Source organism: Nerophis lumbriciformis, linkage group LG18, assembly GCF_033978685.3.
Source record: "Nerophis lumbriciformis linkage group LG18, RoL_Nlum_v2.1, whole genome shotgun sequence".
Classification (NCBI taxonomy): Eukaryota; Metazoa; Chordata; class Actinopteri; order Syngnathiformes; family Syngnathidae; genus Nerophis; species Nerophis lumbriciformis.
Genome location: NC_084565.2, coordinates 7943276 through 7962500, shown reverse-complemented (window position 1 = coordinate 7962500; position 19225 = coordinate 7943276). Strand labels below are relative to the sequence as shown.

The 19225-nt window shown below is 40.0% G+C and overlaps 2 protein-coding genes across 3 annotated transcripts in view; one reads left to right on the top strand and one right to left on the bottom strand.

Annotated features, from left to right (window-relative positions):
* Positions 1 to 19225, top strand: part of gabra5 (gamma-aminobutyric acid type A receptor subunit alpha5) — a 74191-nt gene that overhangs the window by 11834 nt on the left and 43132 nt on the right. Inside the window, exons 1-6 of one of the 2 annotated variants that reach the window (XM_061977581.2) lie at positions 706 to 849; positions 937 to 1079; positions 3108 to 3192; positions 3277 to 3401; positions 11737 to 11804; positions 11871 to 12091. In XM_061977581.2, coding sequence (XP_061833565.1) covers positions 3110 to 3192; positions 3277 to 3401; positions 11737 to 11804; positions 11871 to 12091 — 497 coding nt within the window. In that variant the 5' untranslated portion in view covers positions 706 to 849; positions 937 to 1079; positions 3108 to 3109. Of the gene's footprint in view, positions 1 to 705; positions 850 to 936; positions 1080 to 3107; positions 3193 to 3276; positions 3402 to 11736; positions 11805 to 11870; positions 12092 to 19225 lie in introns of those variants that run through there. The other variant, XM_061977580.2, reaches the window with a different exon arrangement.
* gabrb3 (gamma-aminobutyric acid type A receptor subunit beta3) overlaps positions 1 to 19225 on the bottom strand; it is a 115082-nt gene that overhangs the window by 66053 nt on the left and 29804 nt on the right. The gene's annotated exons all lie outside the window — the stretch shown is intronic.

Here is a 19225-nt window from a genome sequence, read left to right as displayed (position 1 = left end):
CACCAGTCCCCAGGCTAGTCTCCGAGCTAGCACCAGCTCCCAGGCTGGCCCCCTCGTCTCCGCCAGCTCCCAGGCTGGCAGTGCCAACCTCTGCCCCTCAGCCGGCAGCGCCGACCTCTGCCCCTCAGCCGGCAGCGCCGTCCTCTGCCCCTCGGCTGGCAGCACCGGCTTCAGCACCTCGGCCAACAACTCAGCTACCCTCTTCGGCACCGATGACGTCTGCCGCTTCCACGCCGCCGATGACGTCTGCCGCTTCCACGCCGCCGATGACGTCTGCCGCTTCCACACCGCCGATGACGTCCGCCGCTTCCACGCTTCTGACGTCACCTCCTCGTTTCCGGCGAGACGCACCACAGCGCCAATCACGTCCGCCTTCCCGACGGCCAAGATGGTGGCCGTCCCTTGGTCGCCCGCCTCGCCGGCTTCTGCGGCGTTCTTCTCGCCGCCGCCACCAGACTCGTCCTCGGTGGATTCGGGGACACTTGGGCCGGCGACCCACCACCAGTTCGCCCCTCCGCCCTCCCTTGACTGTTGTTCCTGTTTTTTCGGGGGTTCGACTTCCAGGACATCTGGAATCTGTCCATAGGGGGGGATACTGTTACGGCGCACGCGCAGTCTGCTTCTCCCTCCTCTGCGGGAACACTTGGAGGCTCCGTCTGTGCGCACCTCGGGACACGCCCACGGGTGCGCACATCCAGGAACGCGCCGCGCGCGTCTCCGCCCTGCAGCAGCCACCAGCTGCAATCACTCGCAGATAATCTACACACCTGGGTCTGATGAGGGGAAGCTCAATAAAGGACCAGTGGACCCAAGGATCGGCGCGGGAACTTAGTTTTCTCATGGTGTACCGTAAGGCTTATGATCTCTCTCTGTCTCTCTCTCTGCGTGTTTTCCCTCGTGTCTGACATCCTTGTTTGTTCTCCCGTGCCTCCGCAGTGTTTACCTTCCGTTGCCCTGGATTTTGACTGCCTCCCTCGTTTCCTTGACTCCTCGCTTGCCCCTGGACTTTGACGCCTCTCTCTCGCCCCGGATCACCTGCCTGCCCCATGGACTGCCTCGTTTGCTCTCGTCAACACTTGGTAACACACTTCAGCTAACTACACACATATTCTTACACCACACACTCTTGTATTCTAGTTCACACTCCATTTCCTTAGTTCAGTAGTGTTTGTTATTATTATTATTATTATTATTATATATATATATATATTGAATTATTATATATATATATTAAATAATTGTATATACTGACCCCTGGTGTCTGAGCCGTCACCTCCCCTTAGTCCAAACATAACAATTATCTATAATTATGGCATTGCATACATGTAAAATTAAATGCTATTTCACATTATTTGACCAGTAGCAGTTACACCCATCTGAACAGGTCAGCCACCTGTTTAAAGCCCGATCACAGTTGAAATCTTGAAATGAAGGGCCTTTAATGGCCAAAACATTAACCTGGACAACATTTTAACAGCTGGTTGGCTCAGATTTTATTCTTTTCATTGCATTCACATGCTGCAGTGGACAGTGGACAATTTAGCTTCAGTACACGTGTGTTTATTGACAACAGGGTTATAACCTGGACACGTTAGCTCGTCGGTATGAAAACAGGTGACTGTTACTACGTGCGTCTGCCCGGCCCCCGAGTCAAACAGCGGCGGTGTTAATGAAGCAGCGTCAGGCTGCTCACCGTCAGTGAAACGCTCGGTGAAATCGCGGATTAACGTTAAATATATGACGAGCCGCGAGCGATGCAGCTATAACCTATCTACCTATAACCTATAGTACCCTCGTATTTTGATCCTTCGTCGTCGTCTTCGTCTTCTTCTTCTTCTTCTGGCCCACCATGTGAATTAAGTGCTATTTGCGGAGTTACAATGCATGGTAAGCTACTGCCACCTACTGCACCGGAGTTGTAACGACAAGGTACATTCACAGACAGAGTCCCTTGCTTTTATGAGCGGTCGAGCAAGTCAAAAGCGGAAAAATCCATTTGTGGCGGACGTAATTCTTTCGTGGCGGGCCGCCACAAATAAATGAATGTGTGGGAAACACTGATATATATATATATATATATATATATATATATATATATATATATATATATATATGCATGCATACTTTAGAGCCCCTGCCTCGAAAGAAAATAATGTTACATATACATATGTATGTGTATATATATATATATATATATATATTCGAGGCGAAAGAAAATAATGTTACATATACATATGTATATACAGTATATATATATATATATTCGAGGCAGGGGCTCTAATGTATGATACTCTCAATAATAAATATTGTCATAAAGGCAGCCTTTTATTTGGATTAATTTGTCAAAATGTAAAAAACATTTTTATAAAAAATACAGCCATGTTAATGCCACATTTTTGTATTATTATGATAATTTTTGTATAAAATGACCTAAAAAATATATTATATATTAGTTTTAAAATAGTAAAATAATAATGGAATAAAATGATCACACTAATGAAGTATTGATATCATTACTTTGGTGAAAGTGGTCATAAAGTACAATAAACATATGATAAATAAAATTACTACAATATGTTTAAATTAGTATAATTATTACATTACTAAAAATGGTATCAATAAAATCAAATGTAAAAACTATACAAAAAAATTAAAGGAGCCCACATAAACACCTTCCCTTCCGATATGATACAATACTGATACTTGAGCCTTCGATGTCAGCAGGAATCATGCATACTTGTATTATTTAGTAGTGTGGAATTTTAGAGAGTCAAACAGAGAACGACGCTAGCTATGAAAAACACTAACCTAGTTTTTAGGAACCGTCTGGAACGGACTTATACTGTCTTTAAGTTGAAGTGGAGGGGTAATTGTCTTCTTGGCGACGCCCAGTGGTCACAATAATTCACGATGGATGATGCGGACACGCTTGTTACTGGACACTTTCTAACACTGCACTGCAGACTTTGCATGTGTGAATAATATGTAACTATAATTACTTGTTGATGTTGTTTATGGTGTGCTTAGCTGTTGTGTAGCCGCCGGCTCCTAGTAGCCCCATAGCCTGCCACGTTTATCATGAGATAAGATGTGACGCTTTGTGGCAGGAATGGGCGATGGGATGCACCTCAGCTCGGCTATGACGCGTCTGCACCTCTGCGTCTGGATGGCGAGTCTCACCTGCCGCCTCAGGTGAGTCGCCGAGAGAAGACGCACGTCGTTGTTGTTGTTGTTGTTGTTTTCACGGGGCTAAGCGTCTTCTCCTCTTTGGTCCAGCCTGCAGCAGGAGGCGACCGGCACTCCCCTGGAGGCGGAGCTTAACAACAACATCACCGTGTTCACGCGCATCCTGGACGGCCTGCTGGACGGCTACGACAACAGACTCCGCCCCGGACTAGGAGGTAACGCGTCATGGCGTCATGGCAACGTGGCGCGATGGCGTCCTGCTGCGCGTGCTAATCCAACTCACTCTATTTACAAACCCCGTTTCCATATGAGTTGGGAAATTGTGTTAGATGTAAATATAAATGAAATACAATGATTTGCAAATCATTTTCACCCCATATTCAGTTGAATATGCTACAAAGACAACATATTTGATGTTCAAACTGATCAACATTTTTTTTTTTTTGCAAATAATCATTAACTTTAGTATTTGATGCCAGCAACACGTGCCAAAGAAGTTGGGAAAGGTGGCAATAAATACTGATAAAGTTGAGGAATGCTCATCAAACACTTATTTGGAACATCCCACAGGTGAACAGGCAAATTGGGAACAGGTGGGTGCCATGATTGAGTATAAAAGTAGATTCCATGAAATTCTCAGTCATTCACAAACAAGGATGGGGCGAGGGTCACCACTTTGTCAACAAATGCCTGAGCAAATTGTCGAACAGTTTAAGAAAAACCTTTCTCAACGAGCTATTGCAAGGAATTTAGGGATTTCACCATCTACGCTCCGTAATATCATCAAAGGGTTCAGAGAATCTTGAGAAATCACTGCACGTAAGCAGCTAAACCCGTGACCTTCGACCCCTCAGGCTGTACTGCATCAACAAGCGACATCAGTGTGTAAAGGATATCACCACATGGGCTCAGGAACACTTCAGAAACCCACTGTCAGTAACTACAGTTGGTCGCTACATCTGTAAGTGCAAGCTAAATCTCTCTTATGCAAGGCGAAAACCGTTTATCAACAACACCCAGAAACGCCGTCGGCTTGGCTGGGCCTGAGCTCATCTAAGATGGTCTGATACAAAGTGGAAAAGTGTTCTGTGGTCTGACGAGTCCACATTTCAAATTGTTTTTGGAAACTGTGGACGTCGTGTCCTCCGGACCAAAGAGGAAAAGAACCATCCGGATTGTTCTAGGTGCAAAGTTGAAAAGCCAGCATCTGTGATGGTATGGCGGTGTATAAGTGCCCAAGACATGGGTAACTTACACATCTGTGAAGGCGCCATTAGTGCTGAAAGGTACATACAGGTTTTGGAGCAACATATGCTGCCATCCAAGCAGCGTTACCATGGACGCCCCTGCTTATTTCAGCAAGACAATGCCAAGCCACGTGTTACATCAACGTGGCTTCATAGTAAAAGAGTGCGGGTACTAGACTGGCCTGCCTGTAGTCCAGACCTGTCTCCCATTGAAAATGTGTGGCGCATTATGAAGCCTAAAATAGCAGAAGGGAGACCCCCGGACTGTTGAACAACTTAAGCTGTACATCAAGCAAGAATGGGAAAGAATTCCACCTGAGAAGCTTAAAAAATGTGTCTCCTCAGTTCCCAAATGTTTACTGAGTGTTGTTAAAAGGAAAGGCCATGTAACACAGTGGTGAACATGCCCTTTCCCAACTACTTTGTCACGTGTTGCAGCCATGAAATTCTAAGTTAATTATTATTTGCAAAAAAATAATAAAGTTTATGAGTTTGAACATCAAATGTGTTGTCTTTGTAGTGCATTCAATTGAATATGGGTTGAAAAGGATTTGCAAATCATTGTATTCCGTTTATATTTACATCCAACACAATTTCCCAACTCATATGGAAACGGGGTTTGTATATAGCGACATTTGTGCAGGATCAAACGAGCGAGACTATTAATCATCCACAGGCCTGTCAATCTTGGGGCACCACATGATTCGATTCGGATCTTGCGGGTGATAATTCGATTCAGAACCGATTTTGGATTCAAAATCCATCCTTTTTATTAACATCGGGTGCCGGTTCTATGATGAACTACATTCCTCCATGAAATACAAAAACAGCACTGATCAATTTCCAAATAAAACTGGTGTTGTTGAGTAAAATGATAGTAAAACATTTAATAGAGTCAAACCCAAATAAGGCAAGAGGAGTATGCAACACTTCTCTTTGCTAAAGTCAACGTGCACAGCAGATATGATGAAAAAAGATGAGTGGCTAGACAAAAAAAACACCCTAAAATGAATAAAACAATTTATACTGGATCAAAACGAGGAAGTCGGAATGTTTTGGCTGCAGTGAGCATAATACTGCATGATACTGATAAAGCTTGTTTTCCGGGGTCACACAAGCCCCCTGGCATCCCACTTAATGGATTTTTTTTATTTATTTTTTAATCAATTAAGAAACGTTGCAAATAAGAATCGCACTTAAATCAAAAATTTTGGGAGATATTTAAAAATATAATAATAATAACTAGAGATGTCCGATAAAATCGGCCGATAAATGCTTTAAAATGTAATAACGGAAATTATCGGTATCGGTTTCAAAAAGTAAAATGTATGACTTTTTAAAACGCCGCTGTGTACACGGACGTAGGGAGAAGTACAGAGCGCCAATCAATCTTAAAGGCACTGCCTTTGCGTGCCGGCCCATTCACATAATATCTACGGCTTTTCACACACACAAGTGAATGCAAGGCATACTTGGTCAACAGCCTTACAGGTCACACTGAGGGTGGCCGTATAAACAACTTTAACACTGTTACAAATATGCGCCACACTGTGAACCCCCACCAAACAAGAATGACAAACACATTTCGGGAGAACATCCGCACCGTAACGCAACATAAACACAACAGAACAAATACCCAGAACCTCTTGCAGCACTAACTCTTCCGGGACGCTACAATGTACACCCCCCCCCCCCCCCCCCCCCCGCAACCCTCCCCAACCCCGCCCACCTCAACCTCCTCATGCTCAGGGAGAGCATGTCCCAAATTACAAGCTGCTGTTTTGAGGCATGTTAAAAAAATAATGCACTTTGTGACTTCAATAATAAATATGGCAGTGCCATGTTGGCTTTTTTTTTTTTTCCATAACTTGAGTTGATTTATTTTGGAAAACCTTGTTACATTGTTTAATGCATCCAGCGGGGCATCACAACAAAATTAGGCATAATAATGTGTTAATTCCACGACTGTATATATCGGTATCGGTTGATATCGGAATCGGTAATTAAGAGTTGGACAATATCGGAATATCGGATATCGGAAAAAAAGCCATTATCGGACATCTCTAATAATAACAGCTTAAATGTTAGAGAAGCTCCTTCAGGTTGCATGGAGATGGCCTAAAAACGTCTTTTAAAAATGTATTCTTAAAGAAATATATACATATACATACACACATATGTACACATTTATACATACACATATATATATATACACGTATATACAAACACACACACACATATATATATATATATATATATATATATATATATATATATATATATATATAAACATACATCTATATATATATACATACATCTATACACATTTATACATACACATATATATATGCAATCCTCGTTTTTATATGAGTTGGGAAATTGTGTTAGATGTAAATATAAATGGAATACAATGATTTGCAAATCATTTTCAACCCATATTCAGTTGAATATGCTACAAAGACAACATATTTGATGTTCAAACTGATAAACATTTTTTTGTTTGCAAATAATCATTAACTTTAGAATTTGATGCCAGCAACACGTGACAAAGAAGTTGGGAAAGGTGGCAATAAATACTGATAAAGTTGAGGAATGCTCATCAAACACTTATTTGGAACATCCCACAGGTGAACAGGCAAATTGGGAACAGGTGGGTGCCATGATTGAGTATAAAAGTAGATTCCATGAAATGCTCAGTCATTCACAAACAAGGATGGGGCAAGGGTCACCACTTTGTCAACAAATGCGTGAGCAAATTGTTGAACAGTTTAAGAAAAACCTTTCTCAAGCAGCTATTGCAAGGAATTTAGGGATTTCACCATCTACGCTCCGTAATATCATCAAAGGGTTCAGAGAATCTGGAGAAATCACTTCACGTAAGCAGCTAAGCCCGTGACCTTCCATCCCTCAGGCTGTACTGCATCAACAAGCGACATCAGTGTGTAAAGGATATCACCACATGTGCTCAGGAACACTTCAGAAACCCACTGTCAGTAACTACAGTTGGTCGCTACATCTGTAAGTGCAAGTTAAAACTCTCCTATGCAAGGCGAAAACCGTTTATCAACAACACCCAGAAACGCCGTCGGCTTCGCTGGGCCTGAGCTCATCTAAGATGGACTGATACAAAGTGGAAAAGTGTTCTGTGGTCTGACGAGTCCACATTTCAAATTGTTTTTGGAAACTGTGGACGTCGTGTCCTCCGGACCAAAGAGGAAAAGAACCATCCGGATTGTTATAGGCGCAAAGTTGGAAAGGCAGCATGTGTGATGGTATGGGGGTGTATTAGTGCCCAAGACATGGGTAACTTACACATCTGTGAAGGCGCCATTAATGCTGAAAGGTACATACAGGTTTAGGAGCGACATATGTTGCCATCCAAGCAACGTTACCATGGACGCCCCTGCTTATTTCAGCAAGACAATGCCAAGCCACGTGTTACATCAATGTGGCTTCATAGTAAAAGAGTGCGGGTACTAGACTGGCCTGCCTGTAGTCCAGACCTGTCTCCCATTGAAAATGTGAAGCCTAAAATAGCACAACGGAGACCCCCGGACTGTTGAACAACTTAAGCTGTACATCAAGCAAGAATGGGAAAGAATTCCACCTGAGAAGCTTCAAAAATGTGTCTCCTCAGTTCCCAAACGTTTACTGAGTGTTGTTAAAAGGAAAGGCCATGTAACACAGTGGTGAACATGCCCTTTCCCAACTACTTTGGCACGTGTTGCAGCCATGAAATTCTAAGTTAGTTATTATTTGCAAAAAAAATAAAGTTTATGAGTTTGAACATCAAATATGTTGTCTTTGTAGCATATTCATCTGAATATGGCTTGAAAATGATTTGCAAATCATTGTATTCCGTTTATATTTACATCAAACACAATTTCCCAACTCATATGGAAACGGGGTATGTTCGTATATATATATATATATATATATATATATATATATATATATATATATATATATATATATATATATATATATATATATATATATATGTGTATGTGTGGGGAAAAAAATCACAAGACTACTTCATCTCTACAGGCCTGTTTCATGAGGGGGTTCCCTCAATCATCAGGAGATTTTAATGGGAGCATTCACATACCATGGTTTATATAGGGCACAGAGTGGGTGGGTACAGGCTGGCGTAGGGGCGTGGTGATTGGCTCATGTGTTACCTAGGAGGTGTTTCCGTCTGTGGCGGCATGCTGTTACAATTTCGCTGCGCTTGTTGAGGGATGACAGGTCTGGACGGTAAATAATAAACAGTTTCTCTTTCAAGCATAGGTTGCATCTTTTATTACCACTATTGTAAGGTGTGCTGGATGCAAGAATTTGCCATGTTATTGAATATTCAACATTATTGTCTTTGAGGTCCCAAATGTGTTTGCTGAGTTCTGTGGTATTCCGCAGGTTTTGGTTCCTGAAAGAAGCCTTGTGATTGTTCCATCTGGTTTTAAACTCTCCCTCGGTTAATCCTACATATGTGTCGGATGTGTTAATGTCCTTGCGTGTTACCTTAGATTGGTAGACAACTGATGTTTGTAAGCACCCCCCGTTGAGAGGGCAATCAGGTTTCTTTCGGCAGTTGCAGCCTTTGTTGGTTTTGGAGTCGCTCTGTCCGGGGGCCGACGGCTCATTTGCAATTGTTTTGTTGTGGTTTGAGATAATTTGTCGTATATTGTTCATACAGCTGTAGCTCAATTTAATGTTGTTCTTGTTGAATACTTTTCTTAGGGTGTTGTCTTTGGGAAAGTGTTTGTCAATCAGAGTGAGGAATTTGTGTCCAATGTTAGTTGAGACGTTTTTGCTGTATGGGGGGTTGTACCAGATGATGTCGTTTCGTTTATATATATATATATATATATATATATATATATATATATATATATATATATATACCCCGCGACCCCAAGAGGGACAAGCGGTAGAAAATGGATGGATGGATGGATGGATGGATATATATATATATATATATATATATATATATATATATATATATATATATATATATATATATATATATATATATATATATATATATATATTTATACCCCGCGACCCCAAGAGGTACAAGCGGTAGAAAATGGATGGATGGATGGATGGATGGATATATATATATATATATATATATATATATATATATATATATATATATATATATATATATATATATATATATATATGTATATATATATATATATATATATATATATATATATATATATACAGGTAAAAGCCAGTAAATTAGAATATTTTGAAAAACTTGATTTATTTCAGTGATTGCATTCAAAAGGTGTAACTTGTACATTATATTTATTCATTGCACACAGACTGATGCATTCAAATGTTTATTTCATTTAATTTTGATGATTTGAAGTGGCAACAAATGAAAATCCAAAATTCCGTGTGTCACAAAATTAGAATATTGTGTAAGGGTTAAATTTTGAAGACACCTGGTGCCACAAACTAATCAGCTGATTAACTCAAAACACCTGCAAAGGGCTTTAAATGGTCTCTCAGTCCAGTTCTGAAGCCTACACAAACATGGGGAAGACTTCAGATTTGACAGCTGTCCAAAAGGCAACCATCGACACATTGCACAAGGAGGGAAAGACACAAAAGGTTATTGCTGAAGAGGCTGGCTGTTCTCAGAGCTCTGTGTCCAAACACATTAATGGAGAGGCAAAGGGAAGGAAAAACTGTGGTCAGAAAAAGTGTACAAGCGATAGGGATCACCGCGCCCTGGTCAAGATTGTGAAGAAAAACCCATTCAAAAATGTGGGGGAGATTCAGAAGGAGTGGACAGCTGCTGGAGTCAGTGCTTCAAGATCCACCACCAAGAGACGCTTGAAAGACATGGGTTTCAACTGCCGCATGCCTCGTGTCAAGCCACTGTTGACCAAGAAACAGCGCGCAAAGCGTCTCACCTGGGCTAAGGAAAAAAAGAGCTGGACTGCTGCTGAGTGGTCCAAAGTCATGTTTTCTGACGAAAGCAAATTTTGCATTTCCTTTGGAAATCGAGGTCCCAGAGTCTGGAGGAAGACAGGAGAGGCACAGGATCCACGTTGCCTGAAGTCTAGTGTAAAGTTTCCACCATCAGTGATGGTTTGGGGTGCCATGTCATCTGCTGGTGTCGGTCCACTCTGTTTCCTGAGATCCAGGGTCAACGCAGCCGTCTACCAGCAAGTTTTAGAGCACTTCATGCTTCCTGCTGCTGACCTGCTCTATGGAGATGGAGATTTCAAGTTCCAACAGGACTTGGGGCCTGCACACAGCGCAAAATCTACCCGTGCCTGGTTTACGGACCATGGTATTTCTGTTCTAAATTGGCCCGCCAACTCCCCTGACCTTAGCCCCATAGAAAATCTGTGGGGTATTGTGAAAAGGAAGATGCAGAATGCCAGACCCAAAAACGCAGAAGAGTTGAAGGCCACTATCAGAGCAACCTGGGCTCTCATAACACCTGAGCAGTGCCAGAAACTCATCGACTCCATGCCACGCCGCATTAACGCAGTAATTGAGGCAAAAGGAGCTCCAACCAAGTATTGAGTATTTTACATGCTCATATTTTTCATTTTCATACTTTTCAGTTGGCCAACATTTCTAAAAATCCCTTTTTTGTATTAGCCTTAAGTAATATTCTAATTTTGTGACACACGGAATTTTGGATTTTCATTTGTTGCCACTTCAAATCATCAAAATTAAATGAAATAAACATTTGAATGCATCAGTCTGTGTGCAATGAATAAATATAATGTACAAGTTACACCTTTTGAATGCAATTACTGAAATAAATCAAGTTTTTCAAAATATTCTAATTTACTGGCTTTTACCTGTATATATATATATATATATATATCCATTCATCCATCCATCCATTTTCTACCACTTATTCCCTTCGGGGTCGCGAGGATATATATATATATATATATATATATATATATATATATATATATATATATGAAATACTTGACTTGGTGAATTCTAGCTGTAAATATACTCCTCCCCTCTTAACCACGCCCCCAACCACGCTCCCGCCCCAACCACGCCCCCCGCACCCACCCCCCGAAATTGGAGGTCTCAAGGTTGGCAAGTATGAGTGGGATGCCAAGGACGGAGCTTTATCAGTATCATGCAGTGATATGCTCAATGCAGCCATTAGGGAAAAAACATTGCCCTCTTGTGGCCAAAACTAGAACTATTTGTAGCCTTCTTTGTTATTATTCCTTTCTGAGGAACTGCTTCGTGTCTTATTTCCACATATGTCACACAGAATATGTTTCTTCTAATCCTCCAGAAAAGGTGACCGAGATCAAAACCGACATTTTTGTCACCAGCTTCGGTCCCGTGTCCGACACAGAAATGGTACGAGGCTCAGAGTGGTATTCACAAGTTGTCCAGAAGTCTAAAGAACTTTCCGCACGTGGACAGGAATACACCATCGACGTGTTCTTCCGCCAGAGCTGGAAGGACGAGCGTCTGTGCTTCAAAGGTCCCATGAAGACGCTGCCGCTCAACAACCTTCTGGCCAGCAAGATCTGGACGCCCGACACCTTCTTCCTCAACGGCAAGAAGTCCATCGCCCACAACATGACCACGCCCAACAAGCTGCTCAGGCTGCAGGACGACGGCACACTGCTCTACACCATGCGGTAGGCCCCGCCCACACAGCATATCATGGCAATCTCCACATAACGTAGCAATCATGACATAACGTAGCAATCACGACATAACGTAGCAATCACGACATAACGTAGCAATCACGACATAACGTAGCAATCACGATATACCGTAGCAATCAAAACATAGTGTAGCAATCACGACATAACGTAGCAATCACGACATAACGGAGCAATCACGACATAACGTAGCAATCACGACATAACCTGGCAATCACGACATAACGTAGCAATCACGACATAACGTAGCAATCACGACATAACGGAGCAATCACGACATAACCTGGCAATCACGACATAACGTAGCAATCACGACATAACGTAGCAATCACGACATAACGTAGCAATCACGACATAACGTAGCAATCACGACATAACCTGGCAATCACGACATAACGTAGCAATCACGACATAACGTAGCAATCATGACATAACGTAGCAATCACGACATAACCTGGCAATCACGACATAACGTAGCAATCACGACATAACGTAGCAATCACGACATAACGGAGCAATCACGACATAACCTGGCAATCACGACGTAACGTAGCAATCACGACATAACGTAGCAATCACGACATAACGTAGCAATCACGACATAACGTAGCAGTCACGACATAACCTTGCAATCACGACATAACGTAGCAATCACGACATAACGTAGCAATCACGACATAACGTAGCAATCACGACATAACGGAGCAATCACGACATAACCTGGCAATCACGACATAACGTAGCAATCACGACATAACGTAGCAATCACGACATAACGTAGCAATCACGACATAACCTGGCAATCACGACATAACGTAGCAATCACGACATAACGTAGCAATCACGACATAACGGAGCAATCACGACATAACCTGGCAATCACGACATAACGTAGCAATCACGACATAACGTAGCAATCACGACATAACGTAGCAATCACGACATAACGTAGCAATCACGACATAACCTTGCAATCACGACATAACGTAGCAATCACGACATAACGTAGCAATCACGACATAACGTAGCAATCACGACATAACGGAGCAATCACGACATAACCTGGCAATCACGACATAACGTAGCAATCACGACATAACGTAGCAATCACGACATAACGTAGCAATCATGACATAACGTAGCAATCACGATATACCGTAGCAATCAAAACATAGTGTAGCAATCACGACATAACGTAGCAATCACGACAAAACGGAGCAATCACGACATAACGTAGCAATCACGACATAACGGAGCAATCACGACATAACGTAGCAATCACGACATAACCTGGCAATCACGACATAACGTAGCAATCACGACATAACGTAGCAATCACGACATAACGTAGCAATCACGACATAACGTAGCAATCACGACATAACCTTGCAATCACGACATAACGTAGCAATCACGACATAACGTAGCAATCACGACATAACGTAGCAATCACGACATAACGGAGCAATCACGACATAACCTGGCAATCACGACATAACGTAGCAATCACGACATAACGTAGCAATCACGACATAACGTAGCAATCATGACATAACGTAGCAATCACGATATACCGTAGCAATCAAAACATAGTGTAGCAATCACGACATAACGTAGCAATCACGACATAACGGAGCAATCACGACATAACGTAGCAATCACGACATAACCTGGCAATCACGACATAACGTAGCAATCACGACATAACGTAGCAATCACGACATAACGGAGCAATCACGACATAACCTGGCAATCACGACATAACGTAGCAATCACGACATAACGTAGCAATCACGACATAACGTAGCAATCACGACATAGCCTGGCAATCACGACATAACGTAGCAATCACGACATAACGTAGCAATCACGACATAACGTAGCAATCACGACATAACGGAGCAATCACGACATAACCTGGCAATCACGACATAACGTAGCAATCACGACATAACGTAGCAATCACGACATAACGTAGCATTTACAACATAACGTAGCATTTACGACATAACGTAGCATTTACGACATAACGTAGCAATCACAACATAACCTGGCAATCACGAAATAACGTAGCAATCACGACATAACGTAGCAATCACGACATAACCTGGCAATCACGACATAACGTAGCAATCAAAACATAACGCAGCAATCAAAACATAGTGTAACAATCGCAACATAACAAAGCATTTACGACATAATGTAGCAATCACGACATAACCTGGCAATCATTATATACATAAAGTAGCAATCACGACATAACGTAGCAATCACGACATAACCTGGCAATCATTATATACATAAAGTAGCAATCACGACATAACGTAGCAATCACGACATAACGTAGCAAACACAACATAATGTAGCAATCACGACATAACGTAGCAAACACAACATAACGTAGCAAACATGACATAATGTAGCAATCATAACATAAAGAAGCAATCACGACATAATGTAGCAATCACGACATAACGTAGCAATCACAACATAACGTAGCAAACACGACATAACGTAGCAATCATGACATAATGTAGCAATCATAACATAACGTAGCAATCACGACATAACGTAGCAATCACGACATAACGTAGCAAACACGAAATAATGTAGCAATCATGACATAATGTAGCAATCATAGCATAACGTAGCAATCAGGGCATAAAGTAGCAAACACAACATAACGTAGCAATCACAACATAACGTAGCAATCACGACATTAAGTAGCAAACACGACATAACGTAGCAATCACGACAAAACGTAGCAATCAAGAAACAACGTAGCAATCATGGCATAACGTAGCAATCACGACATAACGTAGCAATCACGAAATAACGTAGCAAACACAACATAACGTAGCAATCATGACATAATGTAGCAATCATAACATAAGTAGCAATCACGACATAATGTAGCAATCGCGACATAACGTAGCAATCACGACATAACGTAGCAAACACGACATAACGTAGCAATCATGACATAATGTAGCAATCATAACATAAAGTAGCAATCACGACATAACTTAGCAATCACAACATAACGTAGCAAACACGACATAATGTAGCAATCATGACATAATGTAGCAATCACGACATAACCTGGCAATCACGACATAAAGTAGCAAACACAACATAACGTAGCAATCACAACATAACGTAGCAATCACGACATAAAGTAGCAAACACGACATAACGTAGCAATCACAACAAAACGTAGCAATCAGGACATAACCTGGCAATCACGACATAACCTAGCATTTACGACATAACCTGGCAATCAGGACAAAACGTAGCAATCACGACATAACGTAGCAAAAACAACATAACGTAGCAATCACAACATAACATAGCAATCACTACATATCATAGCAATCACAACATTACGTAGCATTTACAACATAACGTAGCAATCACTACATATCATAGCAATCACAACATTACGTAGCATTTACAACAGAACGTAGCAATCACAACATAGCATAGCAATCGCAAAATAATGTAGCAATCGCAACATAAAGTAGCAATCACGACATAACATAGCATGTACGACATAACATAGCATGTACAACATAACGTAGCAATCACAACATAAAGTAGCAATCATGACGAAACATAGCATTTACAACATAATGTAGCAATCACAACACAACTTAGCATTTACAACATAATGTAGCAATCATGACATAACGTAGCAATCACGACATAACCTGGCAATCACGACATAACGTAGCATTTACAACATAACAGAGCAATCATGACATAACCTGGCAATAACGACATAACGTAGCAATCACGACATAACGTAGCAATCACGACATAACGTAGCATTTACAACATAACGTAGCATTTACGACATAACGTAGCAATCACGACATAACGTAGCAATCACGACATAATGTAGCAATCACGACATAACGTAGCAATCAGGACATAACGCAGCAATCACGACATAACGTAGCAATCACGACAAAACGTAGCAATCACGACATAACGTAGCAAACACGACATAACATAGCATTTACAACATAACGTAGCAATCACGACATAACGTAGCAATCACGACATAACCTGGCAATCACGACATAACGTAGCAATCACGACATAATGTAGCAATCACGACATAACGTAGCAATCACGACATAACGTAGCAAACACGACATAACGTAGCATTTACGATATTAAGGTAGCATTTACGACATAACGTAGCAATCACGACATAACTTAGCAATCACGACGTAATGTAGCAAACACGACATAACGTAGCAATCACGACATAATGTAGCAATCACGACATAACTTAGCAATCACGACATAATGTAGCAAACACGACATAACGTAGCAATCACGACATAACGTAGCAATCACGACAAAACGTAGCAATCACGACAAAACGTAGCAATCAAGAAACAACGTAGCAATCATGGCATAACGTAGCAATCATGACATAACGGAGCAATCACGACATAACCTGGCAATCACGACATAACGTAGCAATCACGACATAACCTGGAAATCACGACATAACGTAGCAATCACGACATAACGTAGCAATCACGACATAACCTGGAAATCACGACATAACGTGGCAATCACGACATAACGTAGCAATCACGACATAACGTAGCAAACACGACATAACGTAGCATTTACAACATAACGTAGCCATCACGACATAACGTAGCAATCACTACATATCATAACAATCACAACATTACGTAGCATTTACAACAGAACGTAGCAATCACAACATAGCCTAGCAATCGCAAAATAATGTAGCAATCGCAACATAAAGTAGCAATCACGACATAACATAGCATGTACGACATAACATAGCATGTACGACATAACATAGCATGTACAACATAACGTAGCATTCACAACATAAAGTAGCAATCATGACAAACCTAGAATTTAATGGCAGCAACACATTTCCAAAAAAAGTGGTGTTGGTGTGTCCGGGTGTTGTTGATAAATGGCTTTGGCTTCGCATAGTAGAGTTTTAACTTGCACTTACAGAAGTAGCGACCAACTGTAGTTACTGACAGTAGGTTTCTGAAGTGTTCCTGAGCCCATGTGGTGATATCCTTTACACACTGATGTCGCTTTTTGATGCAGTACCGCCTGAGGGACCGAAGGTCCGTAATATCATTGCTTACGTGCAGTGATTTCTCCAGATTCTCTGATCCTTTTTATGATATTACGGACCGTAGATGATGAAATGTCTAAATTCCTGGCAATAGATGGTTGAGAAATGTTTTTCTTAAACTGTTCGACAATTTGCTCACGGAATACAATGAGTTGCAAATGCTTTTCAACTTATATTCTATTGAATAGACTCCAAAGACAAGATATTTAATGTTCACAATGAGAAACTTACTTTTTTTTTGTTGCAAATAATAATTAACTTATAATTTAATGGCGGCAACACATTTCCGAAAAAGTGGTGTTATTGTGTCCGGGTGTTGTTGATAAATGGCTTTGGCTTTGCATAGTAGAGTTTTAACTTGCACTTACAGATGTAGCGACCAACTGTAGTTACTGATAGTGGTTTTCTTAAGTGTTCCTGAACCCATGTGGTGATATCCTTATACAGAGCTAACATTTTAACAACAATGGCTTTACTGGAGGAAATTAGCAATGTGTTTATGGCTCTAACTAAAGTATTTGACACAATTAATCATAATATCTTAATTAATTAACTAGAATGCTATGGAATCAGAGGGTGGGTCTTCAACTGGGTAAGAAGCTACTTAACCAACAGGAAGCATGACAAGAAGATAGGTGAAAACATGTCAAGGGAGCTAAATATATCCTGTGGTGTCCCCCAGGGGTCAATACCGGGACCCAAAAATGTTCATTTGGTAAAGTTAGAAAGGACTTAAAATTTAGTTTTATTTGCAGGAGAGAACACACAAAAAGCTCATACAAATAATAACAGAAGAAATTAAGAAATTAAAAAGTGTCAGAAACCGTAAAAGGGGTCGCGTGCAATTAAATAAGCTGTGCTTCTTCCGACTCCTTTTTTCGGACATGGGGGGGAAAAAATGTGTATAATTTTTTTTTTTTTTTTTTTTTTTTTTTTTTTTTTTTTTAGACATGTATCTCGTGCGCACGAGAAACATGTCTAAAAAAATATTAAAAAATATTACAATTTATTTTATTTTTTTATAACTTTATAAAAAGTTTCTCGTGCGCACTTTTTCTAAAGTTATAAAAAAATGTTTTTTGTTTTTTTTAGACATGTATCTCTTGTGCACGAGAAACATGTCTAAAAAAATATAAAAAAATATTACAATTTTTTTTTTTTATAACTTTAGAAAAAGTTTCTCGTGGGCACGAGAAACTTTTTCGTGCACACTTTCTAAAGTTATTAAAAATAATTGTAATATTTTTTTATATTTATTTTAGACATGTATCTCGTGCGCACGAGAAACACGTCTAAAAAAAAATATATATATATAAATTTGTTTTTTTTTTTTATAACTTTATAAAAAGTTTCTCGTGCGCACTTTTTCTAAAGTTATAAAAAAATGTTTTTTGTTTTTTTTAGACATGTATCTCTTGTGCACGAGAAACATGTCTAAAAAAATATAAAAAAATATTACAATTTTTTTTTTTTATAACTTTAGAAAAAGTTTCTCGTGGGCACGAGAAACTTTTTCGTGCACACTTTTTCTAAAGTTATTAAAAATAAATTGTAATATTTTTTTATATTTTTTTTAGACATGTATCTCGTGCGCTCGAGAAACATGTCTAAAAAAAATATAAAAAAATATTACAATTTATTTTTCATTTTTATAACTTTATAAAAAGTTTCTCGTGCGCACTTTTTCTAAAGTTATAAAAAAAATGTTGTTTTTTTTTTAGACATGTATCTCTTGTGCACGAGAAACATGTCTAAAAAAATATAAAAAAATATTACAATTTTTTTTTTTTTATAACTTTAGAAAAAGTTTCTCGTGGGCACGAGAAACTTTTTCGTGCACACATTTTCTAAATTTATTTAAAAAAAAATTGTAATATTTTTTTATATTTATTTTTATATTTTCTTATATATTTTTGTATTATTATTTTTTTTTAGACATGCGCACGAGTCAAAAAAAA